The following is a 12,087-nucleotide window of genomic DNA, read 5'->3' on the forward strand; positions in this document are numbered from 1 at the left end:
CTGTTCACCTTAAGTGAGTAGGCAGATTGTGTGAGTGAGGCAATAAGTAAGATGGGCTCAATGCCATCGGGAATTGAGGACACTTGTTGAAGACTGTACCAGAATCTTTAAAAAGTAAGTGTAATGTTCAAGAAGAGGATGACTCGAGGAGGTGGGTGAAGAAACTCAAGAGAAATGGAAAAAGCAGAACCAGAACAGAGAAGTAGAAAACAACAGGAGAGAGAAAATATGGCAGGGGCAGCAGTGAAGACACTGAGTCATTGGCAGCTGTATCAACACTGGCTGCACATTAACAAAGTGACTGGCAGTGGGTGAGAGAGCTACTGAAAGTAACTCAGTGCTTCACTTTTTCCATTCTCAACCACTGATTAATGGCTTTATTGTTTGGGCACCACAGCTTCAGTGGTGACACACTCCAAGATTTCTTGAACCAGTTCATCTTGTGTGCGGTCATTATGCTCAGCTGCCAACCCAAGTTGCCAAGATGTACGTTATTGATATAGACACTGCATCAAAAACGAAGCACTTTAAGCACATGGATCTACGTGGGCCAGTCCTTGATTTGGGGTTAATGGGTCCAAATCCTGCAGTAACTGCTTCAAAATATTTGTAATTCAGTAAAGACACAATGCAGGGTGGCTGCAATGGCACAGGAAAGGTAACAAACAGCATTAATTCAAACTCCAGTGAAGTACCAGCAGTGTTGCAGTGGTGCATTTACTAACAGCTTAGCCTAACAATAATGAGCGACATCTGTGTGCGTGTGTCACTGACCTGTAAAGCCTCTAAGAAGCGAAAAGAACCCAGCCGTCGTCCTCGAGGTACCAGGCAGAATGTGGAGTTGTATAGCATCTCTCTGTAGTCATACCTGTCGGGTGATAACGAGGAAGAGAGGACATTAGGAACTAATGTAAGAATAGGTACACATATGTACAGACACATGAAAAGACCACAAAGAATTTAAGCAGTCACACACCAGAACATTTTCTTTCCACTACAGAACATTAGTTCATATGTTTTACCCCCTGAGCCTCCAGCTACAATGACATTTCATGATAAATTCCTGACTTCAGGAACACAGCCAATACCAGGCCCAAATTTCCTGAAACAGCCTTAGTGCAGCAGCAGAGGACAGACCGAAGAGACGCCTCCTTTTTACTGATGGAATACCTGGAAAGCACCAGTACTTCCAGGAAAAATCCCATACTTTGATCCCCTCGCTTCCCTTCTCCCCACCCATCTTTAAACCCCTTGCCCTCTCACCTGCACATCTCAACATCTCTTCCTCCTTCCAATCTAAGCCTCAGTCAGCACTTGCTTGGATTAAGGAGCTGCCTGGAATTCCTTCAGTGTGATATTGTATGCATGCATGGGAGAGTGTGCGAAAGAGGGTGTGTTTCTATGTTGCTTGGTTGTCATGCATTGGACTGGGTCTCATTAGGTAGGACTAAAAATTTTTCACATTTTATTCCTCAGTGTATGACTTCTGAACAAGCATTCATGCATATTTGTGCTTGTATTTAAAACAATTTACGACCACATTTGCACAAGAATGCAAATACAGATGTAAAGGTGAGGTAATAATTTGTGTATGTATAGCTTGTATGTGTGGGGCTATTTTCCTTCTCTCTCATTTATTCTAGAAAGATTTATAATGCTTTAGGCTGTAGTGCTGTGTCTCTAAGTGTTCTGCTTAGTGTCAGTGTGGCAGTGCACAGCAATATAGCTGTAGTTCCTCCTTAGTACATTGTGATATAAAGTATGACACTTTCCCATGATATGCCTTATGTGTATCAATCGGGAAGACATTTAAGGTTTAACATGAACAATGCAGGATTTTCCTAAAAAAAAAAAAACAATATGTGCACCCCCATAATGCTCTGGCTGTGACCAGGTGCCAAACAGTAACTGATGATCCTGCATAGTGTACCTATAACAAAAATGCATACCAAAAAACTGTCTGATCATCAGTATATGCCTGTCTGTTTTTTCAATGGTTGTCATTTATGGAGCAATAAAGAAATGGTTCATCTTAACCCCAATATTTTAGGGGAATACTGCAGACACACAAGGCAGCTAATTAATTACACAGTATGAGGAATATACGTAAAAACTAAGACACAGTTGATTCCCAGGTCTGGGCCATCTTAAAAAGGTCAATACTGAAAAGCATGCATGAACTACAAATGCTTCTTTACCATACGCTTGAATGTTCCATACTGAACTCTGCTGGGTTTAGTTTTTGATCTTGGCAAATGTCAAGCGAAGGATTTTTTAATTCATCTGCTAACAAGTGGTTTCATCTATACCCCCTTTCATTCAGCAGAGACCCCAGGATGCCAGGCCAGGTGGAAATCAAATTCCCAATAGCTTGTACATAAATAGCGGGTATGCATGATTACACTGAGTGAAATAATGCTGACACTTTAAAACACTACTTGTTAACATCAAAGTGTTGTAGTGGCACAGTGTTGGTGGAACCGAGCCTAACCAGGCGAAAGTATCAAATTCAAGCACTCGCAAATTTCACTTGACTTGTGGTTTGACAAAGCGCCCTCGCATTTTGTTGGGTTAGAGGTCTACGCTATGTACGTGCAAAAACAAATTGTTGGATCTTGTTTTAAACCATCAGAAATAATTTGTGTTTTTTACTCGTCGCAGTTCGGTCTGGCTTCCAGCTCAGTGGACGCTTGCCTGACTAATATTTTTGAGGGAAAACTGAGTTCACAAGATCTGGGCTGACCTCTGAGAGTCTTGACAAACCAGTTTCTGGTGGGGGTCATGGTTGTATGACATTTTAAGTATGTCCTGCTATACAAGCACACACTAGCTTTTCTAATGCTCTTATTCCCCGCATGGCCTAAAGAGCACACGACAGAATTTTTGTCCATGATATCCAGAACAATTGCACGTAAATCACCAAACACAAAGTGCTGTTCTCTTGTTGTTCTACAGTATACCGGGGCCACAAATGAGTGCAGTGTAAAATATTAACTGCAACGAAAAATCATCATTGGTGATTATGCAATATCTATCTGGATAATCCCACTTTAGACGACACATACCATTTACAATTAACAGCCCCTACAGTGAGTTTAGAGAAGATTAACAGCATAAAAAGCATAAAAGCTACAGTTAAGCTTGATGCCATCTATAGTAATACACTGTAATGTACACAGAAATCCATTATCTACGAAGCATATATTAGGAGACTAAGTAAAGAATACTTAAGGCTTGGTAGCTTCACAGACACTGGTCTGATCTGTGCATCCATTATGAAACAATCTGATTCACCAGGCTGACTCCATCACAGATATGACAGGCTATCATTAAGTATGACAAACAAATAATCCAGCCGGAGGCACATAATAACTGACCGTTTTTCAGCCCTATAAAAATAAAAGTATAGGTCCAAATCTGGGCTTGGCTGGGTGTTAATCTCCACATCCATCCTATTTCCTGTCAGTGCAAACTCAGAAAAGACCAGATGTTGCTCTCCCTGCATACCTCCATTCTTCTCTTCTCTTCCAGATGGCTGCCTGTGGGGAGGAGCAGTCTCACAGTATGCTACCGCATGTCAGTGGAAGATATTAAGGATGAGTGTTCAAAAATATCTTCTTCGTGAACCAAATCCTGTCTTGGTGCATTTTCTGTTTTGTTTTTCCCAGATCTGTGTGTACATGCATGTACTGTAGGTGTTCAACAGATTGGTTTCATGGGGAAAAAATCTGCATAGATGTCAGAGAGGAGTTAGTCATACCCTGCATCTGACAGCACCGTCAACAATTCACTCTACATGATATGAGGTAAATCCTGCCTAGTCCCATATTTTCCAACATGCAGATGGCTGCTAGTGAGCAGAGCAGTCTCACAGTTAGCAGATTGATTATCACTGAATATAATACACCACTGAATTTGAATTAGGCTTTTTTGCCACACCCCTATAGTGCAAAACACCCAAATAAATGCTGTAATAAAGCTGACAATAACAATTAAGTCTATTATTACAACTCCAGGATTAATATGGAGATAGACTACTGTTTTAAAAATGGCACAGCAACATCACACAACACTTTGGCATCATCATCATTCCACTTCAAAATTATGGTATTATATGCACATTAGCATGAATATCATTTCACTGTATAATCTAAAACAATGTTGGTATTATATTACACCAATATGGTAGCCAGTCACCAGAATAAAATGTTGGCATTGTAAATGAATGCAAACCATGGATATGTTACATTTGAACGTTTCATACATATCATGTCAACATTTCGAAAGTGACGCAATTCAGATAATATGTATATGAACTCCTGAGGAGGAGGAGGAGGAGGAGGGGGTGGTGGATGATGCGACACCAAGGAGAGACGCCTGCCAGGCAGCAGACAGCAACAGACAGCAGACCACTGTTCAAGTCCAGACAATTTCAGCCATGATTGCTGCAACCACAGACTATAAAAAATGGACATAGCTACCATGATGTCACCCATTGGTTTGTGGACTCCCGTTTTGAGTTCGGCATTTTGGCTGTTGCAATTTAGGGGTTTTCTGGAGTCAGACATTACCATATTTGACGAGAGGGTGGCACTGTGGAGATGCGAGGGGAGGACCTGACTGAGAGGCCGAGGACACTATCAGCAGGCGGGCTGTCACTCAAAGCGGCCCGCCCTTGATTATGTGTAACTTTAAAGGGAAATTTCGGTTTATTTCAACCCGTCTCCTATCGTCCTAAATTTGTTTCAAGTGACTAGTGACATAGAAATAATAGATAGGCCGCGCTTTGGAAAGCAGAGCTAGATGATAAACAAACATGGCACCACACCGGTAAGGTAAGACAACACGTTTACATGTCATTTTCTATATGTTCTCTGACATTTATCCTAACGATATGAGGCGGTCTTTGAGGAAAAAAAGCTTGTTTAGTGGACTAACTTTGCACTTGAAGGTTGCCCGTTCACTTACAGGTCTGACGCTACTAATGCGCCCCGGCTGTATCTAGGCTAACGGCTAACATGCTAACTATTATTTTTATGTCACTAGTCACTTGAAACAAATTTAGGATGATAGGAGACAGGTTGAAATAAACCGAAATTTCCCTTTAAGCCTTAACAAAATGTAAACAGCGAGTTACATACAAAATTTACCCCCCTTAAAGTTGCCTTGAATGCTGAAATTAGCTATAAAGACCAAACCCGTTTTTGTACCAGGCTGTAAACGTGTTGGGCATTTTAACATGGGTGTCAATGGGAATCGACTGGCCTCTTGAGGCAGCCTTAAGTGGTCATTTAAAGAACTGCAGTTTTTGGTGCTTGTGTGTTGGCTTCATTTTTCAGCCCTGGAGGTTGTCGCTTGATTCCAAAGTAAAGGGATATTTTAAGCGAAAACCGTATCTTTTCCTAGCCCTAACCAAGCTGCTTTGGGGCCTAAATCTAACCACACATTACCCAAGCATTGTCACAAAATTCAACTGAAAATTAAAACATTAAAACACACCAGCTTTTTACATATCCACAACATATAAACATATAAATGTACAATGCCAACATTAATTCTGGCAATTGGGTTAAAGATAAAATTGGCAGCTCAGGAATTCCCAAGCCTATCAAAATCTGTCTTTAACATCTGTCATCTTGATTAGCCTAACCTTCAAAAAATAGATTGAAATCATGAAACAGTCAAAACAAACTGCAAAACAGTGTGTCCTACTGTGGAGCTGTGCACAAAGCTTCAGCCTGAGAGAGTGCATGTGGCGGACACATTCACTGAGAATTTTAACCTCAACCAAATCTTTAATCAAAAAGACCACAGAGTTGACATTTCCTGACCATGCAGTTGCTCTTGGTTTGAAACTACCATCTTTTAGAGAAGACAGTTCTTTTATATGACCACTATGTGAACACTCTATGTGTTTGAGTGAGAGAGAAAGAGACGTGAAGACAAGTACAAAAACAACAGCTTTCAAGTGTTGCATGTTTAAGAGGGACAACAGCTTTTAAGAGCTTCGTAGTCAGTACTATAAGGAGGACGTTCTTATATACTGTGTTGATGAGAAACACTTACAGAGTAGTCCTGAATATCTCTATGGCAAGCAAGACAAAATTTAATTATAAACTCTTTCCCCACACCCTCTGTAAGCTGAGGGTCTAAAGTAGATGTTGGCAGGACTGGAGTACTGTCAGCTGGAACATATATCAAATAAGGAGACACATATTGTACATTTGAAGTCTATTAGTGAAGTCCATGAAAGGGCTAGGCACTTACTCATAGCACCAATGTACCTCACATCCAAGTAATGTTTTGGCACTGTGACATAATGGCTTCATTAACTTCAATACTTTGAGAGATGACCATGATACTGACATGAAGGCTGACTTGCTGTGACCTGTTTGCTATAAACTGCAACATGGGGGAAGTAGACTGTGACCAAATTTTCAATTAGATGCAAACAAATCTACAGGAGGAGATTTTAGGGAATAATACCTGAAGTGTACTGATGCATGCATCATCATCATGTCAACACCACAACTCAAATCAATAATGAAACAGTCTATTCTGGTGTATGTCTCAGTTTTCTAGGTCTCTCATTGGGAAAAAGAAAAGAGAACTCCACAGTAAAATGGTAAACTATCCTCTTTTGTTTTAATGATGTAGGATATCTACTGTTATGCCATCTTTAAATAAACCTATTCATTCATGGATAGAATTAAATGTCATTTATTAATATTGCAGGGAAGCAACACAGTATGATTCAGAGAAAGAGAAAAGATAACAGGAAGTGAGCTGGGTCAAAAAAAAAAAAAAAAGATCAACCAGTCTCCTAGCAACAAGAATGGATGGTGTGAAAAAGAAATGCATGGCTCACTCTGTCAAGTGCCTGAGGAGACTCAGAAGAACAGCCGAAGTGTTTGTCTCCCATAATCTGTGTGGACCACACACATTCACAACATAACAACTCACAGAGAGGGCCGCGATCAGAGGAGGCATTGCTTTTGCTGCTCTATGACAAGTGAAAGTTCTCATGTGGGTTCACCCAAACTGTTCTGGGACAGCATGCCCAACAGGAACTATGGATCCACCTTCACTTGTCTGTTCATCCATTCCCTACCATATCACACATGGTGATTAAGTGAATTTTCATGATATCTTTGCTGCTGGCTCACACAGGGATATCCTCATCTGTTCATGGAGAACATGATTTCTGTGGCTCTGATTTTGCAATTCTCATCTTTTCATCTATCATCTTTTTGCAACACTCAGAACATCCTGACCTGACCCATGACATGCAAAATAAATTAAATGAATTTACATTCAGGAAATGGCATTTCCTGTATTACACTGATAAGATCAAAGGATGTCAATGTCACTTCACTCAATCTTGATCCAAACGTGCTTGTGCCAGAATGAGGATACTCAAAGAAGTTCAAACAAAAAGATGAAAACATTATTATGCAATGTAAGCTTGGTAGTAACAAAAAATACATCATAAAGTAAGCTGGACTAATTAATGGGAAAAGACCAAGTAAATGGACCCCATGCTGCCAATCATCGTCAAAAGATTAACCTCTTGGAAAGCTCCACTGTGGCCTAATTTATTGCATGTGCCTTCATCTGTACCATGACGGACCCAAAGCCCACAGTGGGGCCTAAGTGGTTTGGTTGAGTTAAACATAATGTGCTGAAATGGTCATCTGAATAATCCATAAATAGTTTCTTGAAAAAGAAAATGATGGCCTGAATTCTTTAAAATATACCGCCTCCGGTTCATTGTGTGGCCATCACTCATCTTGGTCACAGGGAGAATCCTCAACACCCGAGAATTCCCAAAGATGAACTTCAGAGGGGAGAATGATGGGGGCTCTGGTACTATCTCGCTCTCTCACCCTTCTCCCAACCTGTGCTGCCTTCATATCTCATTTTCTGCTTCCTCTTCTCTCTCACACTTGAGCCAAGTTGATGGGCAGTTGGCTGTTGCCAGGACTATGAGTTCAAGCCAGAGGAATTTCAGCCTGAAAGGCACCGAGTGAAAGTGAGTGTCATCGGATGAGAAAGGGAAAGACGAAAAACGGCAGTTAACAACCGCACGCTGTATCCAAACCTCACACAGCCAGAGCCACCCATGGCAAGAATGTCACACACAACGCAAACACACACACAAAGCCTCATTTTGATCTTGACACACATCGGAGCGACTTCAATAGTTCCAGACACTGCCAGACCCTCTTAGACCCAGCTGCTTTCTTTCCCCTGACAAGACTGCACACCAAGAGGTAGACATGTACAACACATAGTGACAGGCCTGGGGAGGGAAAACCTAGCATCCTTTACTTATGCACACACAAAAAACACTGACATCAAATAAAAACAAATACTCTCTCTTTCTGGAAGACTTGCATTTGACCTGCAGAATCAAAACTACACCATGTTTTCAGGCATGAGAGCAATCATTACATGCCTGTTTTGATCTCCAAAAGGCGATCAAAGGGCTGCTTGTAATGTGGGGTTAATGAGTATCCTCGTACCCATGCTCCATGGGGTTAATTAGCCATCAAAATGTATATTAGAAAGCAGACTGGGCTCTGGAATAGAAATAGTGTGAAAAGTGATCTCTTAGGATTGAGGAAACGTAAGATGGAAGGACTTGGCACACCAATCAAACTCAAGATTCCCCTCAGAAAACAGTGAGAAAATGTTCCCACCGGTTAATAATCTCATGACAACACAGGTGTTACCAATTTCACCACACTTGTTAGAAGAAGGGATATTCATCGATGAGGCTCAATATCTGTAAAGCGCTGTCTCTGATCTTTAATGCCAGATCTTTTGATCTTCCCCTTACTTTGAACAGAACGTAACAGGAACAGTTGGTATGGCCGTGGCAGCACCTGCTTTTCTTTTCATTAAAAGTTTTTTTTTTTCTTTTGGGCTGTGGCTCGGTAGTGGCTCCCTATATCCTCTTCATCTCCCTGTAATCTCACTGGGTGCGCTCTCCGCCCAAGAATGACCACCAATCCTTTTGGTCTCCTCAACATTCGGGCCATGGTCATCCCAGTAGCGCGGGCCCATGAATGTTGCCTTGCGCACAAGGTCCCAGCTTGCTTGTGGCAAAGCTCACAGTGGTCATACCATTCAAACTTGTTTCCCAAGTGCTTGGACTCTGCTGCTACTGCTACTGCTATATGGAGCAGACACTTGATGAACAAAATTGGGGTTTTTTTCCCCATTAAAAAAAGCCAAAACAACAGTGGGGCAGAGGGCCACTGATGTAACAGGTGTATGAGCACCGTGTAACACTGTGTAACACTGGTAATAATGACTACCGCGGCAAGTCTAGTGTGTGTGAATTAAAATTTCACTGTGACAGGTATTCCAACAATGCATTGCAGTAACCTAAGAACTTTAAGAGATAAGGACACACAATGTTGTGGCCAGAATAACTATGAAGAATGTGACACTAACTTGCCCAAAGATATGGAGCTTAAAATACTCCACTGGCCTCAAGATGGGCACATTAGAGATTGACGGCCACCACTATTGTGAAGAAGATTCACTGCACTATCTTGTACTTAATGGCATAGTTAATCTTGACTGTTTTACCTGCAGCCATGATAGATGATCAGTTTTTTTTTAAGCGATGAAGCAGGCTAATGTTGCCTCGAGCAGGAATGGGGACATAACAGTGGGACAAAAAAATGGATGGCTGCAAGAGCTTCAGGGAAAATAAAAATTTAATTGAAAAAAAAAAAAAAAGCTACACATTGTTACACAAGCTAGGCTGTGTCATGTCACCTGAAGGGTGAATGTGCATAATTAATCGTTCTGCTTTATCCTTTAACTTCATCATTTTTTTTCCAAATGTAATGCAAGTGTCACAGTAAGTCTTTTAATGGTGAAAACAGTTTCTGGGGTGGAATATCCAGTACCCATTACATAGTATTTAATTCTGAGGTCATCTGAAAGAAAAGGACAAATGTAGTCTCAATGAGCGAGTAAGAAATTTCATGCCTTCAAAGTGACACTTCAACCCCAGCAGACTATATCATGGTTATTGGAAACTCATGATTAATGTGAAAATGGAATTAATTGTCTGAATAAACACAAGACCAAAAAAAAGATCAGAGGCAGTTGAACACCAGGAAAATTGCTTAATTTCATTGAGCCTTTTTCAGGAAAATGAGTGGCAATAAGGGGGCTAATTCCATTTCAGTCACTGCATTTGTTGGTTATCAGTACACATAGACAGATGAAAGTGCATGGCTGTTACACTATATAAGAAAAGAGGACACATTCCAATGGTGTAAGGACTAATATTGCAGCTTAATGGAGTTTAAAGAGCACTACCTAATCCACCCTAGTCAATGAAGCAAATTTAATGTTAATACCAATATGACTTTTTGAAAAACAAAGCCGTAACTTATTTCCTCAAGGCACCTTTGGCTCACTCATCTCTGGTTAATGAGTTCAAAGACAGCTTTATAAAACATTTACAGGCACGCAGAGGGGGGTCTCAAGCTCTACCACAGTTGTGCATGATCCCAGGTTAATTCACCTAATTACTATGCTTTGAATCTTCTATCACACTTCTTTTTCCTCCCCATTCTGTCTTCATCCATCTTAAGCCCTCTCTCACCAGGAGAACCAAAAAGCAAAAACCTTTCATCTCCACAAAACACCCCCCGTCAAAATGGAGTCATACGCACCCTTGAGTTAGTTCCAGTAAGCAAAACACATACTGACCAAGACACACAGATTCATCAACACCCATCCAGAAAATATCTGTCATAAAAGGGCTGCTGAATTTCACTGAATCCTTTAGGAGTTTGGAGGAAGCTGCCCACATCTTTAATCAGCTATCCATCAGCTTGATGAGGTTGATGAGAAGGATGCTTTGAAGTGCTCTCTAGATACCAAAAACCAGAACAAGGGAGTGTTGGAGATAATGAAATGACTGTTGTTAATGGAACAGCCATTAACGCTGGAATGTCAAGGCTGACTTGTAAAGCCAGGCAACATAAAGATGTCAGATGAGATAGCTGGGTCAAATTATTTGACCGCAGCTACCAGGGAGAGATTTTCCCTCTTTTGGCAATAGCTGAGAGTGATTGTTAAAGGTTGTATATTTACTTAGAATGTATCCTGTATTTCCAAACAGGACATTAGGCCTAATGATGCAGTATTATGGTGTAGTCTTTAGTGTTTTGCAGCAGGCCCTAAGGAAAATAAGGAATTGTCTAGACCACTATTATTCAACTTCTTCACTCATATTTTGTTTATCATTCTGAATCCAAGGTAGCCTGGTAAGACCATACTGATGGCCTGAGCTCAACATTCTGCTTCTATCTCTGTATCAGTCTGGACTCGGTGCCTTTCCATCCTGTGTCCAGTAATTAAAATCCAATCGGAACCAATGGTGGCCAGTCAAGGATCTGCATCGTAGCTGATAAGGTAAGCAGCAGAGACTGCGTTGTAGTTTTTGATGTAAAATGCAGGCCACAGCTTACAGAACAGTAAATACAGCAATAAGTAAATTTACTGCACAAATTGAGTCAATAACAACAGAACAAGAACAAGAGTATGTGCTCACAGAGTTTCTTGGAGGAAAAGGCAACTGGATTTGGCAAAAGCTTGATTTATCAACTTGGCTTCGTTGGGAAGAAGATGTTCCCCTGTATTTTGTTATGCTGACTGGCTGATGGACTTGGTCTGTTGAGGCGAGTACTCCTGCCCAATGACAGTGTTTGGGGCAGCACCGAGTCCAGACTGATACAAAGAGCAAAACAGATTGTTGAGCTCATGTCATCAGGATTGTCTTACCAGTCTTACCAGGCTAGATCCAAGGAGGTCACCAAACAACTTTTTAGGTCTCAAGACCTTTACACACCAGGGGCTTTTTTCCCATTAGTCCTCACGCCAATAAATTTTTTAATTGTAGTTTTTGTCATAAGTACCTTTACACAGAATGCAAATATTACACAGCAAAAAAGCGATGTCTTTTTTTCTTCGAATACGATAAATCTTTCTGAGCTTTGGCACATCGAATAAAGGCATCAACCAATGTTTGTGGAACAGACCTCACTCGAAAGT

At 41.0% G+C, this 12,087-nt stretch overlaps 1 protein-coding gene across 1 annotated transcript in view; it reads right to left on the bottom strand.

The window, feature by feature from the left end:
- Nucleotides 1–12,087, bottom strand: part of LOC117265950 (exostosin-1a-like) — a 43,435-nt gene that overhangs the window by 11,756 nt on the left and 19,592 nt on the right. The window contains exon 2 of the mRNA XM_033640790.2: nt 775–868. Coding sequence (XP_033496681.1) covers nt 775–868 — 94 coding nt within the window. The remainder of the gene's footprint in view (nt 1–774; nt 869–12,087) is intronic.

Source organism: Epinephelus lanceolatus, chromosome 10 (assembly GCF_041903045.1).
Source record: "Epinephelus lanceolatus isolate andai-2023 chromosome 10, ASM4190304v1, whole genome shotgun sequence".
Taxonomy (NCBI): domain Eukaryota; kingdom Metazoa; phylum Chordata; class Actinopteri; order Perciformes; family Serranidae; genus Epinephelus; species Epinephelus lanceolatus.